This window comes from Clarias gariepinus, chromosome 6, assembly GCF_024256425.1.
Source record: "Clarias gariepinus isolate MV-2021 ecotype Netherlands chromosome 6, CGAR_prim_01v2, whole genome shotgun sequence".
Taxonomy (NCBI): domain Eukaryota; kingdom Metazoa; phylum Chordata; class Actinopteri; order Siluriformes; family Clariidae; genus Clarias; species Clarias gariepinus.
The window spans coordinates 35,961,644-35,981,888 of NC_071105.1; the positions used below are offsets into that span (position 1 = coordinate 35,961,644).

The following is a 20,245-nucleotide window of genomic DNA, read 5'->3' on the forward strand; positions in this document are numbered from 1 at the left end:
GATGACGTCAGGGAATCCTTCGCGAGCCAGGAGGTAGAGCGCGCAGGAATATATTTGGGAGCTGCTGCGGCTGTGTGTTTTCCAGGCGGTGGTTCGCCGCGCGAACTGAGAGAGAAGACTTACGACTTCTGATTTGCATTTGTTTAGGTGTAGGAGGCTGGCGAGAGGGTCTCACCACGAAGGCGTAAGTGTGGGCAAAGTGGGGGCGGGACTACAGCCGAGAAGCGACGGGGAGAAATCAGCGTGATTGGCCACAGGTGAGTGTCGATAAACTGAGGAAAAAGCTCTTGTGACAGCTAGCTGGGATAGGGAGAGACATATCACAAGAGGAATGATGGGAAACAGACCAACGGATTTGTTGTTTAATTGATTTTTGTGACAATAATTGATTAAAATGGCAATACATTGATATAATTATAAATAGAGAGGTTTAACTGGGGAAAAGGCTCTTGTGACATGTAGCTGGGATAGGGAGAGACATATCACAAGAGGAATTATGGGTAAAAGGGCAACAGATTTGTTGCTTTATTGATTATTGTGGCAATAATTGATTAAAATGAAAATAAATGAATATAACTGTAAATGGGGGGGGGGTTAACTAGGGAAAAAGTTAATCAATGTTAATCAATAATTCTGTAATCATAATATTCAGGATATATTGTGAATGGGTAAGCTGACAGGACAGAAATGAAAAACTGTGAAAGTGGGTTAATGTGGTCTGGGACCAAATAAATGCAGCAAGTTTTCGAAACAAATCCATAGATGTATGTAGTCCATAGACAAATCATAAATCAGCTGTTCAGCATGAGTTTAGGACAGTTTATAACAGTGTCATAAGATCATTGAAAAAAATCATTAAACATTAAGGTATGTGATGTCTCAGAGTTGAGAGACCAAGAACCGTTAGGAATTTCAGCCCACTCTCACAAACATTCATTCATTCATTTAATCACTCATCGTCTTTACCGCTTTATTCTGTATTTAGGGTTGCAAAAAGTCTTAGAGAACGAGGCAGAATACACCCTGGACAGGATGTCAAGCCATCGCAGGGCACACACACATACACACTACGGGCAATTTGGGAACCACCATTAGCCTAATCTGCAGATCTTTGGGAGAACACCCACCAAGCACGGGACGACATGTGAACTCCATGCACACAGAGACGGGAATCATGCCTGGCCGGGAATTGAACCCGGCCCCTAAAAGTGCAGGGTTACAGTGCTAACCACTACAATTAACTAGCAGGCTCTTTCACAGCTTCCATGCACTTTAATATTAAAGAAGCACAATTTAATTCCTTTAGATCTGATTTTAATACTGTATTTATAAAATTTCTTACATACAGGTTAGTGCAATAAATACTTGGATGCAGTTTATACATAAGGCATAAAAGGCATATGGACTTATTGTTATAAAAAAAGAATTAACAATTAAAGTCTCCTTTAAGAAAGCCTTACCATGACAAAAAAAAAAAAATTCAAATAATTTCTGATTACTTTTATGTTTATTATTACTTATAGATTATGTTGGGAGTACTTTCATGCAAGCCCCTGTGTACACTGTTACTATATAAACAATATTGTATTACAAAAAGCACATTAATAGAATATAAACCTGGGAATTGCACCTGTTCCCTGAAAAAGACTACAAATTTATGCGGTAATGTAAAAAAAATCTTGTCTGTTTGTGAGACTTAATATCCAGTGTGGTACTAAAAACTGTAACAATTTAAACACATTTTAATGAACATTTTAACCTCATGACCCTTCATTGTATTCCTCCAAACGTCTTTTTTTTCCCTCTGAGATTCAGTTCTGATATGAGACTATAATGTTCTGGGCCACTGTGTGGCAGTTTCCTGTTACACTCCAACCTAACAAGATTTGACCCTCTCATTGTCGTGGTGAGTGGTGCTGGCCTCAGATCCGGGGGATAAAGCGTAGGTTTATAGGTGTGGAAGGAATGAGAAGAGTCCTCGTTTTGGGTTCGACGGTGGGGGCTCCATCCACGGGCAACACCTCATACTGCTGCAAAAGCTGGGAGAAAGCGAGAAAGGGGTAAAAGACTAAAAGACCACTAATCATAAAGGTACTTCATGTAAGGACTATGGTATAATGGTCATTATAATAAATCACACCGATATTGCCTAAAAGCCCAGGCATGACTCAAACAATCATGGATCTAAGTTATATACATAAAAGACACTTATATATCTTACTCTAGACAGAGCAAAGTACATCTCCAGCTCGGCTACTCGTCTCCCCACGCAAGCCCGGACCCCGACTCCAAATGGGATGGAGCTATAGGGGTGGTGCTGGGAACGAGATCCTCCCTCCCTCAGCCAACGCTCCGGAATGAAGCTTTCTGCATCTGGAAACTCATTCTCATCGTGACTCGCAGCATAGTGACACAGATGGAACTGAGTCTGGAAATTAGGACAGTAATGTCAGGGGTCTGTTAAAAGCACATGAATGCCTTTATAGAATACATTTTAAGCTTAGTTTTTCATAGACCTTTACCTGTTTTGGGAACCAGTAACCACCTACAACAACCTCATTTTCCACAGTAAGGCGTCCATTACCAGGCACGACAGGATAGAGTCTGTGTGGGTAAAACAGATATAACGAGTAAAACAATCCCGTCGTTGATGAACATCTCATCTACTCATGATATAATTCATAATAAAATTCATGCCCTCTTGCCATGAAATAATCTATTTGTTATCAATAATATAAAAGATTGAATGACCGATAATGTTTTCTTAATAAATTCAGATTAGACAAAGATTTTACTTATTGGCCCAAAAACTAATACACAACAGCTCTCAAAATTCAGTATATGTGAGACATTACAAAAACAACCTTTTTTTACCTTAGAAATTTAGACAAGCTTAAAAACATTTTATCTGTATCTGATGCAAAAAAAGCTAGTTCATGCATTCATGACCTCCAGACTGGACTATTGTAATGCATTACTAGGTGGTTGTCCTGCATCCTCATTCAACAAGCTAGTTAGTCCAAAATGGTTTCTCCAACAGGTTTCTCACCAGATTAAATAAATATGATCATATAACCCCAATATTATCATTCTTTACGTACAAGGCTCTAAATGGTTTAGCTTCTGCATATCTAACCAGTCCTCTGTCACATTAAAATCCACCATGCTCCTTAAGATCGCAAAACTCTGGACTTCTGGTAGTTCCCAGCGTATTAAAAACTACAAAAGGGGTAGAGCGCTCTCATATTTAGCTCCTAAGCTTTGGAATAGCCTTCCAGACAGTGTTCGGGTCTTAGACACAGTCTACCAGTTTCAAAGTAGACTCAGGACACATCTCTTTAATCTGGCATACGCATAAATCATTCCATAACCTCGTACTCCAGTACATCTAAATGCACACTCTTATCTAGTGCTGCTTAATATCCTGAACGGCAACTACACTTATTCTTTCCACCTGTTTTTCATTTTATTACCCATCCTGAGGCATCTGGAGATTGTGCCAGCTCCAGTAGACAAAGGCCAACCCTGCGAGGATCCTGAGCCATCCAGAGCTGAACTGGACTCCACGTTAACTTGGACAACTTCTGTTATACTGAACTTCTAGCAGCCTAACACACATGATATCGTTATGTAATTCCTGTTATCCGTTATCATGCAAATGAGGATGGGTTCCTCGTTGAGTCTGGTTCATCTCAGGGTTTCTTTCTGTTGCCATCTCAGGAAGTTTTTCCTTGGGTTGCTCATCAGGGACAATCTCATTATCTAACTGTCTACTGGAGCTAATTATCCTAACACGTTTTTTTTCTCAAAAACCAGTTCCATACACACTTCCAGAAATTTTATTTTCATTTTGTGAAGCTCCTTTGAGACAATGACCAAGCGCTATATAAATAAAATTGAATTGATTTGAATCATCCTTGCATCTTCGTTGTATTAAGCTATAAAAAGCAGTCTTCACGATAAGCAGGCTTCATAAATCATCATACAATAATAATAATAATGATAATAATAATCATTACCACCATTATAATCCTAATCTTTATTTATATAGCTCCTTTCATTTAAAAAAAAAACAGCAGTTCAAAGTCTGCTGGATGTGTGTGTCTGTGTGCGTGCAAAATTCTACTATCTAGAAATCTACTATCCCCTCCCATGCAGATTATACACCAAAGGGTTATGTTGTGTAACAGATACTAGAAAGATTATAGCGTGGCCTGCATACCTACATAGGAATAGCATTCATAAAGCATATCGGTGAGAATTTAGGCCTTATGTTAGTACAGAAACAGCGCTGGTTAAAGTACATGTCCGACTACTGCCTCTGATCAGGGATGTGTGTTCTTGCTTTTGACACCATCGATCATACAGTTTTCCTTGATGGATTAGAAAATGTTAAAGGATTTATGGGAACGACCCTCTCCTGGCTCAGGACTTATTTGGCTGATCGTTATGCATTTGTAGACTTCTTTACCCATATTAAAGTAAACAGAAAGTTTCCTGTTGTTTTATTTTTGTCTTCTACCTCTGCCTACCTTTTTTGGATTTGGTACAAGGATTTACATCAGTCATCTTCATCTGCATGGGTTTTAAACCTAGATTCTGACCATGATCCAGTCATAAGGCTCAATAAAAGGCCATGACAAGCTTCCTTCCAAGGACAGATGTAAAGATAACAGACTCAACAAAAATTCATTCCTTACGTGCATGAAAAAATATTTATCAAGTTCTGCAGCATACCTGAGTGCTACTTGTCTGGGCGCTATAGCTAGCAAGGTTTTACTCTAAAACGAATGCACAAACAACCCTGTTTATATACATACTTTATATATATTATATTATAACAGATATATATATATATATATATATATATATATATATATATTTATGGCAAGCCGTTTAGGAAAATATTCATGAGAGAATTGAATGAAAACTCCATATATATTGATTGAAAAGTCTGAATATATTGAATGGATTCTGAATATATTGAATGAAACTCGATATATATTGAATGAAACTCGATATATATTGAATGGATTCTGAATATATTGAATGAAAAGTCTGAATATATTGAATGGATTCTGAATATATTGAATGAAACTCGATATATATTGAATGGATTCTGAATATATTGAATGAAACTCGATATATATTGAATGGATTCTGAATATATTGAATGAAAAGTCTGAATATATTGAATGAAACATGACGTCATCGAAACACAGCGCCACCTTTAGGAAGGATGAGTGAGTCCGCGAGAAACTTGGTTGCTGCGATTATGAGAAATGAAGAGGTGGTCAACACGTTAGTGAGTGCGTGTACGAGTTCATTTCCTCCCTTTTTCCACGTCCGAGTACTTACACTAGTGTTGTATAAAGTAATGTTTGGTAGCGAGGGTGAAGACGGTTACACTCACTGATTCGTATTCAAGCCAAAAACAAAGGCAATCAAGCCGAAGCAGTTTAGTGTCCAGTTGATGTGCAAACAATAGAATTGGGCATAAGGCGAGCTCGTAGCCAAGAACATTTACAGAGGGCAAAATTAATTAGAGCAAGCCACAAAGAAACTGACCGCAATAGCCCACTTCACGACGAAACGCTGGGCTTAAATACAACGCAAATTAACTGGGAAAACCAAACGCAGCTCTGACACATTAGGGAGGAAAAAGTAATAACAACACGTGGCGGGTTTAAACGTATTCGAATGTGGAAATCTGATATTGAGTGAGGCTTACGGCACCACTTTGGCCCGTACACGCACTCACTAACGTGTTGACCACCTCTTCATTTCTCAGAATCGCAGCAACCAAGTTTCTCGCTGACTCACTCATCCTTCCTAAAGGTGGCGCTGTGTATCGATGACGTCATGTTTCATTCAATATATTCAGACTTTTCATTCAATATATTCAGAATCCATTCAATATATATCGAGTTTCATTCAATATATTCAGAATCCATTCAATATATTCAGACTTTTCAATCAATATATATGGAGTTTTCATTCAATTCTCTCATGAATATTTTCCTAAACGGCTTGCCATATATATTATATTATATTATATTATAACAGATATATATATATATATATATATATATATATATATATATATATATATATATATATATATTATATTATAACAGATATATATATATATATATATTTTCCCCATATGTGTGTGTATATATATATATATACATTATATATATGTATATATATATATATATACACACATATGGGGAAAAAATAGAAAATAATAAAACTTGTACTTTGACTCAATCAAATACTAATTACCCTCCTGCTCTGAATCACTCAACTTTATCATGTACCTGAGTGTTTCCTTGATAACAGCTTTAAGGTACGACATTCTGGTCAAGTCCTCCGTGGTAGGCAGACGCTTGTTTGGACACACGGACACCAGCTCCTGATAAAGACGATTCTGCACCTCTGGATCACGGGCGAGGTGATATAAAGTCCAGGACATGGTGTTGGATGTCTGAGATGATGAGAGATACATTTACCACATGCACAGAAATCTAAAAACACATCAACAGTTCGATGCACTAACATGAACATATTGTGCAAAATTCACTTTTTGATGTGGTTATGTTTTTTTTTTTTTTTTACATTCAGACCACCAGTGTAGACACTGAACTGGTGCATATGGAAGAGAAGTAAAACAAAAGCGGTTTTGTGATGTGAAAATTTGTAAAGAAATAGTAAAATATGGGAGCTTCCATTAAACTGGGTGGTAAAAAGTGACCTGAAGAGAATCAGAGTTGGTTGCTTTCTAATAACCACACAACAAAAAGTGTTTTATTCCATTTATATCACAGCAACTTGTCAACTTGTCCTTATTTTTTTAAAGAACAACATATCTTTTTATTAATTTTAATAATAATAACCTTTACTCTGGGCTAATTTTCACCACCCGTGCAAAACAGCATGCCACCTAAAGTTTTATTTCTTATGTAGAGCATGCTCATGGTCTGAGCTGAACCTGCGCCAGTAACGCCAACACTCACCGTGTCAACTCCTCCAAGCAACAGCTCAGTGATGGTAATATAAATCTCTGCCAGGGACAGTTTGTTGCTTGATAACAGGTAAGTGAGGTACATCCCCTCCAGATTCTCTCCACGCTGCACCTGCTCCTCCATCTGCTTCACCTTCCTGTCAATCAAATTCCGCGCTGAAGCCCAGCGCAATTAAGTGAGCCGTTAAACTCCCTGAGTGGTACTTCGCTGCAGGTCTTAATTCCTGCACATTGGTCAACATCTGTTAGTGCTTTTAAATGCAGTGTTTGTAAATGCACAAGCAACTCAAAGCTCTTATTCCCTTTTCAGAGACATCGTCCAGCATACCTACATCGTAGAGATCATCCCAGGCCTGGATGAACTGCTTCCAGAAAGGAAATACCTTTCGAGACCATTGAGGAAAAAACAGCACGGTCTCAGATAGCCTTAGCATGTTATTAGCTGCTGCTATGAATCGTAGTGTTTCTGTTGGGATTTCCTCCTGAAGGCAGCCCAAGCGTGTTTCAAACAGAATAGCGGAAATGCCTGTAAACAAAACAAATTGCTTCAGTACAATTAAACAGTTTAAACATTTAGTAGCAAAACTCAAGAACTGTTTAACCTTCAAAGCCAAACTTGTAAAGTTCAGACGCAAGGTCAAACACAGTGCTCTTGTCCTGGCTGTGCGAGCGCAGTCGCTCCACCCTTTCCAGCAGATCCGATACCACGTCATGAATGACTGAAGCGTAGGCAGACGCTTCTTGCAACTTTAGCATTTTTGGATTCAGAGCACTGCGCATTCGGTACCAATCTTCACCCGTACTGTTGGAAACAGAAGGTATGTGCTGTGATGAAAAATCTAGACTAGTTCTTAATAAAGATTATCTACACAGTATCTTGAGGAAAGTGCTGGAAAGAGACTCACTCAACATGGAGCCCGTAAGCCTGGCCCCTCATATCTCGGTATTCTTTCCAGTGTGGAAGCGCAGTCCGCACTGGGTACCGTCCCTCTTGACGGATCATCTGGGAGATGAGCTCTGCTGTCGCCACGTTCACGATGTCAAACGGCCCGAACCGTGAGCGCCAGATTGGCCCGTACAGGCGCTTGTGCTCCACCTGTGATAAAAGTGTTCATCTAAATATTAAATCAAAATACAGTGGAACTTTGGGCCAATCTGACACAGATGTCTACCAGCCTGCTGATAAGCTTTATAATTTCCTTATCCAGTAGGACTTTAGTACCTGCCCAGAGTGCCAGTAACTACCACATCTGACCATAATATTACTGCGCTTGATTTGCCAGCCAACTCACCTCACCAGGGTATTGCCAAGAGGAAGAGGAGAAACACCCGACGCACTAATACAGACAAGCTAAAGGGTGCTACAGTATAAACGCCGCCTGGTCTTCAATAATGCCTCAGCAGTGCCACAGGCTGATCATCTCCATGCCATGTCACATTGATAGTAATTTGTGCTAAAGGAGCCAAGTATTAAGTGCACCAGTGAACATAATTTTTCAGAATTTCTGTATTGTCAATTTTAGGTTCCTCTTTTGATTGATCTCAAGAAAGATTGTATTAATTTGAAATCCTAGATTTTTCATGAGCTGTAGCCTGTAATCATCTAAATTACACCAAAAGAAAAGAAGGCTTGAAATATTTTACATGTAATTAATCTAGGATATATGAGATTTTCACTTTTCAATTAAACTGTAAAAGAAAATGAACTTTTTCAAGCTATTCTAATTACATACAGCCACCTGAGTATACAGTCATTTCTCAATAATATTTCCACCCCAATGTATTCCAGGTCCTTTCCAGCTGATTCATTTGAACAGTAAATTCCCTTAATATCATGTGCACACCACAGTAAAAATAGAACTTCCTCATGTCACCTTATGTTTGGTTTTGTCGTCTCTTGACATATATTGGTAGCATATGGGTGGGAGTGTTCTTTAAAATTCATTTAGCTGGAATGTCAGCTTCAAGTTTCGTTTTGACTACAGTTTACATACTGAAGTCTGACCCAGCTGTCTGCAGCCTGAGCAATAATAACTGTAGTCATTTACCCTAATTTAGTCACTTGGATCAAGTCTGTCTCTGTGCAGAGCAGAAACGTATCAGGGCCTGTCTTTCATTCCAAAGATGATTTTCGTAATTCCTTTGAGCTACATAAAAGGTGGTTAAATGCAAGATTGTTTTTTTTTTTTTTTTACAGACGCATGCTAGGTTATACCTTCATGACCTTCATTATCACATGGAAAAAAATATTAAAATTATTATATATATATATATATATATATATATATACATATATATATATATATATATATATATATATATATATAGTGTACTGTATAATATATTAAATATTAATGTTTAATTAATTATTCCGAATGAAATATACCAGTTTGTGTGCACATCTGCCTTTAAATAAAAATCCCAGTTCCTAAATTAAATCAGGCGTTTGATAACTGTAAACTGTATAAAGGAAAGAGATTATTCTTTTTTAGAAGAGAGTTGATTGTTTCTGTTGTTATCTGTTTGAAAAAATGTGCAAAGAATCTAATCTACATGGTTGGGTATCAAGTTATCTGGCTACGCGTGATTTAACCCTAAGGACATGGGCTAGGATCCAAGTACGCTTAATATCAAATTGCAACACATTTAAGTAATGGGAACACTCTGAAACACATTTAAGTAATGGGAACGCTATGCATTGTGCTTCTACATGGATCATACACATTTAGAAATAGCTGTAAATGTATGAGTTCAGCACAAACATTTCCTCCTCTAAACTTCACAACTATAGCTGATAGCTGAAAGTGGTAATTAGGCAAGTGTGACAGGTGACTTCATTGCATTTATTCTCAGATCTGGTGTATACCTACTGTATATACATGCTATATTCCCAAAAGTATTTGCAGATGAACATTGTGCAATCATGTTGTGACCATAAAATTGTCCAAAATGTCTTGCTATGCTGAAGCATTAAAAGATTCTTTGACTGGAAGTAAGGGGCCAAGTCCAACTCCTGAAAAACAATACTACACCAGTTCCAACTTGGCTGTCCTGCAGTCCTGATCTTAACCTGATAGAACAGCTTTGGGATGCATAAGAGTGAGACTGCGAGCCAAGCCTTCTTATTCAACATCAGTGTCTGTACTCACGAATGGGCTTCTGCAAGAATAGTCAAAAATCCCGATAAACACACTCCTAAACCTTGGGGAAAGCCTTCACAGAAGAGATAACACTATTATAGCTGCAAAGGGCCAACATCATATTAAAACCCTATGAATTAAGAATTAAATGTTACTGAAGTTCATATGCATGTGAAGGCAGGCGAGCGAATACTTTTGGCAATACAGTTTATATACATATATGTATATACCTGGTATATGACACCACTGCCTGTGAACTTAATAAAATTGACTGTCAATTATATAACAGTAAACTGGTGACAGGATCAGAGGGCACAGCACGCAAGGCTCTTTTATGCAAAGAGGTCAAGGTTGTTAATCCAGCCTCCAAACTTCCCAGATCTCAATCCGATCGAGCATTCATGGTATGTGCTGGACAAACATGTCTGATCCATGGAGCCCCAACATTGCAATTTACAGCATGTAAAGGATCTGATGCTAACATCCTGGTTTTAGATACCACAACATACCTTTAGAGGTCTCACCACCAACTGTTTTGGGCCCAAGAGTAACTTAAAACCTATGCTGTTCATGGCTGATGGGTGTGTATACTGTACTGTACGGTATTGTACTACGACCATGTATAGCTAGAAGTAATCAGTTCAATTTCATTACAACAGTAGCAGCAGTAGTAATACTGTTAGTAATACCAGTAACAGGGTTGTAGTCGAAGGATGAATAGTCATCTTTTTGGAATGCATGGGGTGACTGAACTTGTGTTCTTGTGTTTGGTCTGGTACTTGGCTAATGCAGGCAGTTTTTTCTCGAATGGCTTGTGACTGCAGTCGCTTAATAGTTCAGGATTGAAATTACCACAAGCTTCCAACAATGAAAGTGGACTCCATATTGATTTAATAATGTTATAATGAAATTTCAGTCTCATAGTACACAGAATGACCACAAATAAATCCATGCTATGTACATATATCTGATATCACCCAAATGAGGATGGGTTCTCTTTTGAGTCTGGTTAGTCTCAAGGTCTCTTCCCTCATCTCAGGGAGTTTTTCCTTGCCACTGTCACTCCCAGCTTGCTCAGCAGGGACAAACTGATCATTACAATTCTTTACATCATCATTACATTTTTATATTATTTCCTTTTTTGGATTTTGTAAAATAAAAAAGAGGAAACAATGCTCATTGTCGCTGCTTTGTGACAAGCACCATATAAACTGAATAAAATGTAATGGAATTTAATTCAATAGTAGTAGGAGTGTTGCTAGACATAAAACTCTACTGTGGCACAGTCGTTTTACTTAAATCCCACTCACTCACTAATTGTCTATTCCACTTTTATTTATGGGGGGCCTGGAGCCTATTCCAAGAGACTTAGGGCACAATGCGGGTTACACCCTGAGCGAGGTGCCAATCCATCACAGGGCATACACACATTCACAAATCCATTCACACACTATATTATGGTACTTACTGTTTTAGTAACTTTTTTTTTTTTTTTAAGATTATTATTATTATTTATTACCTTTATTCTTTATTACCTTTTTTTAGTTAACAACTGTGAGCACCTGTAACCGAGCATAAGCCATTTCCCTCTGGGATTAATAAAGTTATTTGAATCTTGAATCTTGAATCTAGACAATTTGAGAACGTCCATTAACCCAATCTGCATGTCGTTGGACTGTGGGAGGAAACCAGGACCAAGCACGGGGAGAACACACTGACTCCATGCACACAGAGATAAGAGGCGAGAATCGAACCCGAACCCTGGAGGTGCAAGGCACCTCATTTATTTATTTATTTATTTATTTATTGTTTCTTAATTGCCTGTTGCATTGTAAAACGCTATACAGACGGTACACTGAAAAGTGCTGTGCAACAAGGCTTGAGTCGAAATAAGACCATCGGTATTTTTTATTTTTTTAAATAAAACTTGCTATAGTCCCATCGTGGCATCGTACATCAATCCCGATTCTTGTTTCAGGCGACGAATTGCACAATGTCGGGCATGCAAGCACGCGCGCGCGACCTGACTCAGAAGATTTGGTGTTAAACTGTTTAATCACTGTGGATTATAATAATAACAATTAAAAAAAAAAAACTATTCCTACCCGTTACAGTTAATCTAAATCAACCAATTGTTAAATATAGGAGCTTGATCAAACGAATTTGAGATTTAACTGGGGATCCATAATAGCAGGACCCCCATGAAAGAGGGTCTTGCGACGGCCACGAGTAGCGGTAGCGGTAACAGCAGCAGTACGGTAGCAACAACAGTAACGGGAGAAATAATAACTTCCAACCTGCATTGCATGACTTTTATCTGCATATCCTTTCACGAACAGCCAGTAAACCGTGGTGGAGAGACTGGGTCCAGGCAGATCATCTATGGTCCTAAAGTTTCCGGTGAAGGCCGCGCCAGATTTGCGATTTAAGTCTCCTGCGTGTGACTTTACATTCCGCGTTATGAGCTCCTGAACCGAGCCGAGGGTCCGGCTGTGAGGTCTGAGGGCGCGGCACGCTGCTGTCATGATGGACGCCGACGGACGCGACAAGTCGAAAATTATTATAATATGATTTAATAAGCTATCGTTTCCCAGCCTTATAGAGGGGAAGCGGGTGTGTCCGGTAGGCTGGTAAAAACCACGCCCACTTCTAAATTCCTTATTTATAACAAAACGCTTCTTTCATAATTATTTTTCCCAGCAGTAGTTTTGTCCTCTCATCTATTTCCTACAGACGACGTGCTTTAATGAAAAACGCTTCCCTCGAATGAGTCGAACTTATGTACATGTCGGTGGAGTGTGCTGAATAGTTCGAGTGGTACACAGTGGATTTCAGCAGTGATAAGGAATTATTTTCCTGTCTCTTATTTATATAGACTTTAGATGAAAAATGTGGAGAGAGAAAGAGAGAGAGAACCATAATCATTCTTGTATTTTAAAGCATTTTCACTTGTAACGTATTATTCGAATATATATTGGAGAGCTTCGTTCCACCAGATAATCCAGTTCTCCCAGTCGCCTGTATGCATGACAATTACTAAAACCTTTTTTTCTAGGTGCGTTCCTGCACAGTAAAGAAGTAACACAGTATAATTACTTTAAAATAACACCACGCCTGTTTATCATCTGGAATGTCACGTTTTTGGCATTATATGAAGGTCCGAGCCGCACACTAGGACTTGCTTGACGTGCTGAAAGCGGTCTGTGCGCCCGCAACATCCCGTACACGCGCGGGAGCGCGCTCAACTTTGCTAAGTCACGCCCGCAACATCTCTGTCGCGTGCGTGGTGCATTTAATGTGCCCGCGCACTTAATTCGGCCCAAAGTTACAAAAACCGTCACAAAACTAGACAATCACAGACTTCCAGAAACTATCCCTGATTGTCTTTTGAGTTTCCAGTCAGGTGGCATTATGGATCACATTGATTATTGAATTATGTATTAGAAATGCAGCTGTCCTGCCAATCCATGCTATATGAAATCATACAGCTCTGAAAAAAATATAACTATTGTTATTTAGAGTGTGTATTTAAAGAAAATGACGACATCAAAACACATCAAAATAACCCAAGGTGATTCAGTATTTGCAGAGCTTTAATAATTAAAATTAAAAAATGCACCTAACAAAATTAGTGTTAATGCTTTGGCTAAATAACATTAAGAAATCAGTATTTGGTGGAATAACTCCGATTTAAAATTACAGCTTTCATGTGTTTTTCACCACTTCTTCTTTGTCTTTCAGCTGTTCCCTCTCAGGGGTCGCCACAGCAAATCATTTGCCTCCATCTAACCCTATCCTCTGCATCCTCCTCTCTCACACCAACTAACTTCATGTCCTCTCTCACTGCATCCATAAATCTCCTCTTTGGTCTTCCTCTAGAACTCCTCCCTGGTAGTTCCCACCTCAGCATCCTTCTACCGATATATTCACAATCTCTCCTCTGAACGTGTCCAAACCACCTCAATCTGGCCTCTCTGACTTTATCTCCAAAACATCTAACATGGGTTGTCCCTCTGATAAACTCATTCTTGATCCTATCCATCCTTCAGCTCTGCTACCTCCAACTCTGCCTCCTGTCTTTTCTTCAGCGCCACTGTCTCTAAGCCATAGAGCATTGCTGGTCTCACCACTGTCCTGTACACCTTTCCTTTCATTCTCGCTGATACTCTTTTATCGCACAACACACCTGACACTTTTCTCCACCCATTCCAACCTGCCTGTACCCGCCTCTTCACCTCCTTTGAACACTCTCCGTTGCTCTGGACCCTTGACCCCAAGTACTTAAAGTCCTGTACCTTCTTTACCTCTGCTCCCTGTAGCCTCACCAATCCTCTTGGGTCCCTCTCATTTACACACATGTATTCTGTCTTGCTGCGGCTAACCTTCATTCCTCTGCTTTCCAGAGTATACCTCCACCTCTCCAAATTTTCCTCCACCTGTTCCCTGCTCTTGCTACAAAGCACAATGTCATCTGCAAACATCATAGTCCATGGAGACTCCTGTCTTACCTCATCTGTCATCCTGTCTATCACCAGAGCAAACAAAAAGGGGCTTAGAGCCGATCCTTGATGCAGACCCACCTCCACCTTGAACTCTTCTGTCACACCTACACCACATTTCACCACTGTCTTACAGCTCTTATACATGTCCTGACTGACTTTATACCACTCTTTTTGCAAAAAAAGCAAACAGCTCAGATGATGCTTAATGATGGTTTGTGACCATTCATCTTCCTCTTGATGACATTCCAGAAGTTTTCTGGAGTAAATGGCAGTGATCTCTTTTTTTTTCAGAGCTGTACAGTACAGTACCTTGGAGGACAAGGCAGGGAACACCCTGGACAGGGTGCCAATCCATCACAGGGCAAAGACACACAGACCCACACAACGGACGATTTGGAAACACCAGTTAGCCTAATCTGTGTGTCTTTGGACTGTAGGCGGAAACTGGAGTACCTGGAGGAAACCCACCAAGCATGAGAACATGCAAACTCCACACACACAGACCCGAGGCAAGAATCACATTTATCACATTTACCCTTTAACCATGTTATAAAAACAGCAATACTCCCTGTCAGCTTCAGATAAGTTGTAGTATTTGCGCTTGTAGTTATCAGGATTTTTTATAGCCTACAGGGTATATGAACAAATTCAGGCTATCACAAGTTTACTAGCAGGAGCTACAGAACTTATGCTAACCTAAGTGTTAGTACTTACTGTAGATACTTTATAATCAGATTTAATTTGGTTGCCTGGTCTTTGGTAAATTTGTCTAACAGTAGATTTGATGAATTGTTCGTCAGACTTTCTGAACGAATATTTTGGATAGATTTTGTTTCTCATTTCCAGTCCAATCCCTTTACCTGATCAGTCTCAGAGTAAGTTTTTTAAAATTATTTGTTAAGACACACACTGATACTGGTACTGTTTGCTCAGTACAGTTAGTTGATCTTTTTAATATCTTATTATATATTTATTTTATACTAGTACTACGAACAATGTAAACTGTACATGACTATCTATCTGTTGATAATATATTGCAATATCATGGAAATGTGTAGTGGATTTAAAATCATAAATGGCGGCACTTCTCGCAGGATAGACGGGCTGAGATTCCAATTTCACAGCCAATCATATTGGCCGTTGTCCAAGTTAAAGAACGCCAAGGGTCAAAAGGGACACAAGATGACAATGAAATGGGCCAATCAGTGCGCTGTGAGAATGGATGATGATGTGCTGCTGAAAGAACCACTCTTCATAAAAAAAAAATAAATAAATAAATCAAACATGGAAGCAGGCGTTTACTCTTCATTAAACAAACTGAGGCATAACACAAGTGCTATTGTACAAGACTGGATAGTCTTGTAATGTTTCATTCTCTATTTTTTTATATCGGCCATAAGTCTTATAATCATGGTCGGATTAAGACCTGTAGAATTTGGAGGCCGAGTCAACACCTTCGACTAATTGTTTTTCATGTTTAAGAAACATTTTTGCAGTGTGTCAGTGTGCATTATCCTGCTAAAAGAGGTCACTGCCGTCAGGGAACATTATTTCCATGGAGTGGTGGAACCATGTTGTGTGGGTGGTACATGTCATGAAGGGCAGAACTCAAGGTTTCCCAGCTTAACATTGCCCAGGGCATCACTGCCCCTGCTAGCTCACCTTCATCCCAAGGTAAGTGATGCACTCGTACCTAGCCATCCACCTGATGTAAAAGAAAACGTGGTTTCTTCAGACGAGGCCATCTTCCACCACTGTTACTTGGTCCAGATCTGATGCTCACATTGTAGGTGATTTTGGCAGTGGGCATGGATCAGCATGGGCACCCCGACAGCCCGATATGCAACAAACAGTGATGCAGCAGGTTCCACCATTTTGATCAGAACCAGTATTAACCACTTTTCAGCACTACTGGATCAGAATACACCGAATGACCAGCCTTCGCTCCTCACATGCATGACCCTGTTGCTGGTTTAATGATTTTCCACTTCCACATTTTTACCACTGCAGAACAGGAAGATCCCACAAGAGCTGCAGTTTTGGAGTTACTCTGATCCAGTCATCTAACAATCACAATGTGGTCCTTGTCAAAGTCGCCCAAACCCTTTTCCTTGCCATTTTTTTTTTTTGCTTCAACTTTAAGGACAAAATGTTTACTTGCTGCCTAATATAGCCCAACCACTTCCACTTGCTATTGCAACAAGATAATCCAAGTTATTCACTTCACCAATAATGTTATGGTAATGGTTTTTTAAAGGTGAGTGAGAGAGAGAGAGAGAGAGAGAGAATGCTGTTATTGGTTGCATCTTCAAAATAATTAGTAAGCCAAAAACATTGTCTTGAAACTCTTGGTCATCATGACGATACCCTAGTGTGGAATTGCAGGGGAACCGCACCGATTAGGGGTCAATACAGGGGTCTTGTTCGGGTCACATTCTATTTTGAAAAGGTTTGTTTATTTTTTCTTTTCAGCTGAAAGACACATGCATTAAGAGGTGTCCTCCTGCTGGTGATGAGCTACATGGTGTTATTGTTCAAACAAAAAGTGAAGCCAAAAAATAAAATTAAAAAAAAAATTTTTTGAATAAATATTCACTGTTTGTTGCAATAATAGAACCCCTGTTGAGAATAATTAATTCTTCACTCAGCATTGGATATGTTCCAAAATCTTTTAAATTAGCAGTTATCAAACCAATAATTAAGAAACCTGACCTCGACCCCTGTCAGCTGTCCAGTTACAGACCAATATCAAACCTCCCCTTTATCTCTAAGATTCTGGAAAAGATAGTAGCGGAGCAGCTATGCTCATATATACATAGAAATGGCATACATGAACTGTATCAGTCAGGATTTAGGCCTCATCACAGTACAGAGACAGCGCTCGTTAAAGTAGTAAATGACATTCTATTGGCCTCTGATCCGGGTTGTGTAACTATGCTTGTACTACTTGACCTCAGTGCAGCTTTTGACACCGTTGATCACGCTATTCTTCTTCACAGATTAGAAAATGTAGTGGGAATTAAGGGTACAGCCCTCTCCTGGCTCAGATCCTATCTGACCCATCATTATCAGTATGTAGACTTAAATGGTGATTATTCTGCATGTTCTCTAGTGGAGTTTGGCGTTCCGCAGGGTTTAGTTTTAGGTCCACTGCTTTTTTCCCTTTACATGCTTCCTCTGGGCAACATAATCCGTAAGCATGGTATTAGTTTTCATTGTTATGCTGACGATACACAGTTATATGTCTCAGCAAAACCTGATGAGAAAAAACAGCTTACTAAAATTGAGCAATGTGTGCAGGACATAAGAAATTGGATGCTAATTAACTTCCTTCTGCTAAATCCGGATAAGACAGAAGTTCTAGTCATAGGACCGCATACAGCTAGGAGTAAAATTTTAGATCACACCGTAACTTTAGATGGCCTTTCTGTTCCATCAAATGCAACAGTGAAAGACCTTGGTGTGATTATTGATTCCAGCCTTTCATTTGAAGCACATGTAGATAATATTACCAGGATAGCATTCTTTCACCTCAGAAATATTGCTAGAATAAGAAATTTATTGTCGCTAAACGACGCAGAAAAACTAGTTCATGCTTTTATCACCTCTAGGTTGGACTATTGTAATGCCTTACTTTCTGGTTGTTCAGCTAGATGCATAAATAAGCTTCAGCTAGTCCAGAATGCAGCAGCGTTTCTCACCAGAGAGTCCTCACCAGAACCAGAAGATATGAGCACATCACCCCTATCTTATCTTCACTCCATTGGCTCCCTGTGAAATTTCGCATTGATTTTAAAATACTACTCTTGACATATAAAGCATTAAATGGTCTCGCGCCGCAGTACCTGAGCGAACTGCTAGTGTCTTACGATCCGCCACGCCTACTTCGATCAAAGGATGCAGGCTGCTTGTCAGTACCGCGTATTATGAAAAATACAGCTGGGGGCAGAGCTTTTTCTTACAAAGCCCCAAAGTTATGGAATAGTCTTCCAAATAGTGTTCGGGACTCAGACACAGTCTCAGTGTTTAAGTCCAGGCTAAAAACCTATTTATTTAGCCAAGCATTTTTATAAATAGATTTGCCATAGGTAAAGGAGCAGATCTGGGGGACTCATGGACGTAGAGTATTATGGTGAACTGGTATGTTTGGATGCTGTCTTCCTCACTCTCATTGATCACTCAGGTTTGCTGACGGTGAGGTGATTGTTTGCTTTACATGTCAGGAAGCCCTCATGTTTGTGATTCCTTCTGGCTCTCCCTTTTAGTTATGCTGTCATAGTTAGTCCTGCCGGAGTCTCTGCTTGCACTCTACAGTTAATATACATTCACATTATACATTGTGTGACTGTGACCATACCTAACTGCCATCTCTCCTCTTCTTCTCTTTCCCCCCCTTTCTTTTTCCTCTCTCCTCCTGTCTCCCCCTTTCACTCTTTCTCTCTCTCTCTGTCGAGCTACACATGTCGTTCCTGAGCTGCCAGTGATCCAGACTCCCTCTGCCCTCCGGACCTGTCTGACCCATCCTGGTGCCCCGCTTCTGGCTGACGATCTCGTCACATGGATGCCCCGTGTGTCTCTCTGGGATGCGTCTGGTGTCTGGGAATGATTCTCTCTACCTAGAAAATGGTTCTGGCCTTGACTGGTGTTGGCAACTGTTTCTCTGGGGACTTGACAGCTCGATAGTTCATGACTGGAACTTCTTACAAGTCTACCTGGGTCTTCAATAACTACCTGGACTCCATATTAACATCAATTAACATCAGCTATTATAGCTGAACTGCCTCCCACCCTACACACTGTATAAATGCAGATCATTTACTGCTTTCTGTTTCACCCAAATAAGGATGGGTTCCCTGTTGAGTCTGGTTCCTCTCAAGGTTTCTTCCTATTATCATCTCAGGGAGTTTTTCCTTGCCACTGTCGCCCTCGGCTTGCTCACCAGGGACAAACTGACCATTTTTGATTCATACAAATTCACATTTCATACAAACTTGAATAATTTTTTTGACTGTGTAAAGCTGCTTTGCGGCAATGAAAATTGCTAAAAGCGCTATACAAATAAAATTGAATTGAATTGAATTGAATAAAATTGATATTTTTTAGAATGATGACTTGGTGAATGAGTAAGCAGGTCATATACACTCACTAGCCACTTCATTGGGTGCACTTGTTCAACTGATTATTAATGCAAATATCCAATCAGCCAATCCCATGTCAGCGATTAAGTGCATTTGGGCATGGAGACGTGGCCTAGACGATCTGCTGAAGTACAAAACCGAGCATCGGAATAGGCAAGAAAGGAGATTTAAGTGACTTTAAACATGGCATCGTTGTTGGTGCCGAAGAGGCTGGTCTGAGTTTTTCCCGAAACTGCTGATCTTCGGGGATTTTCACACACAACCATCTCTTGGGTTTACAGATAATGGTCTGAAAAAAAGAGAAAATATCCAATGAGTGGCAGTTCTCCTGCTAATACCAGAGGAGAACGGTTAGACAGGGTTGAGCTGATCTTGTTAGAACCGAAGTCAAACCTTGAAGCAGATGGACTACAGCAGCAGCTGACCACACGGGGAGCT

General features: G+C 39.7%; 1 protein-coding gene across 1 annotated transcript; it reads right to left on the minus strand.

Moving 5' to 3' along the window:
* Nucleotides 1-1,301: 1,301 nt before the first annotated feature.
* Nucleotides 1,302-12,801, minus strand: LOC128527187 (sterol 26-hydroxylase, mitochondrial). The gene is made up of 9 exons (XM_053499538.1): nt 12,465-12,801; nt 7,933-8,123; nt 7,630-7,829; nt 7,356-7,553; nt 7,020-7,183; nt 6,324-6,490; nt 2,523-2,604; nt 2,222-2,428; nt 1,302-2,039 (listed from the first exon to the last, which is right to left on the minus strand). The coding sequence occupies exons 1-9, from the start codon at nt 12,690-12,692 to the stop codon at nt 1,923-1,925; spliced, it is 1,554 nt and encodes a 517-aa protein (XP_053355513.1). The 5' UTR covers nt 12,693-12,801; the 3' UTR covers nt 1,302-1,922.
* Nucleotides 12,802-20,245: the final 7,444 nt, after the last annotated feature.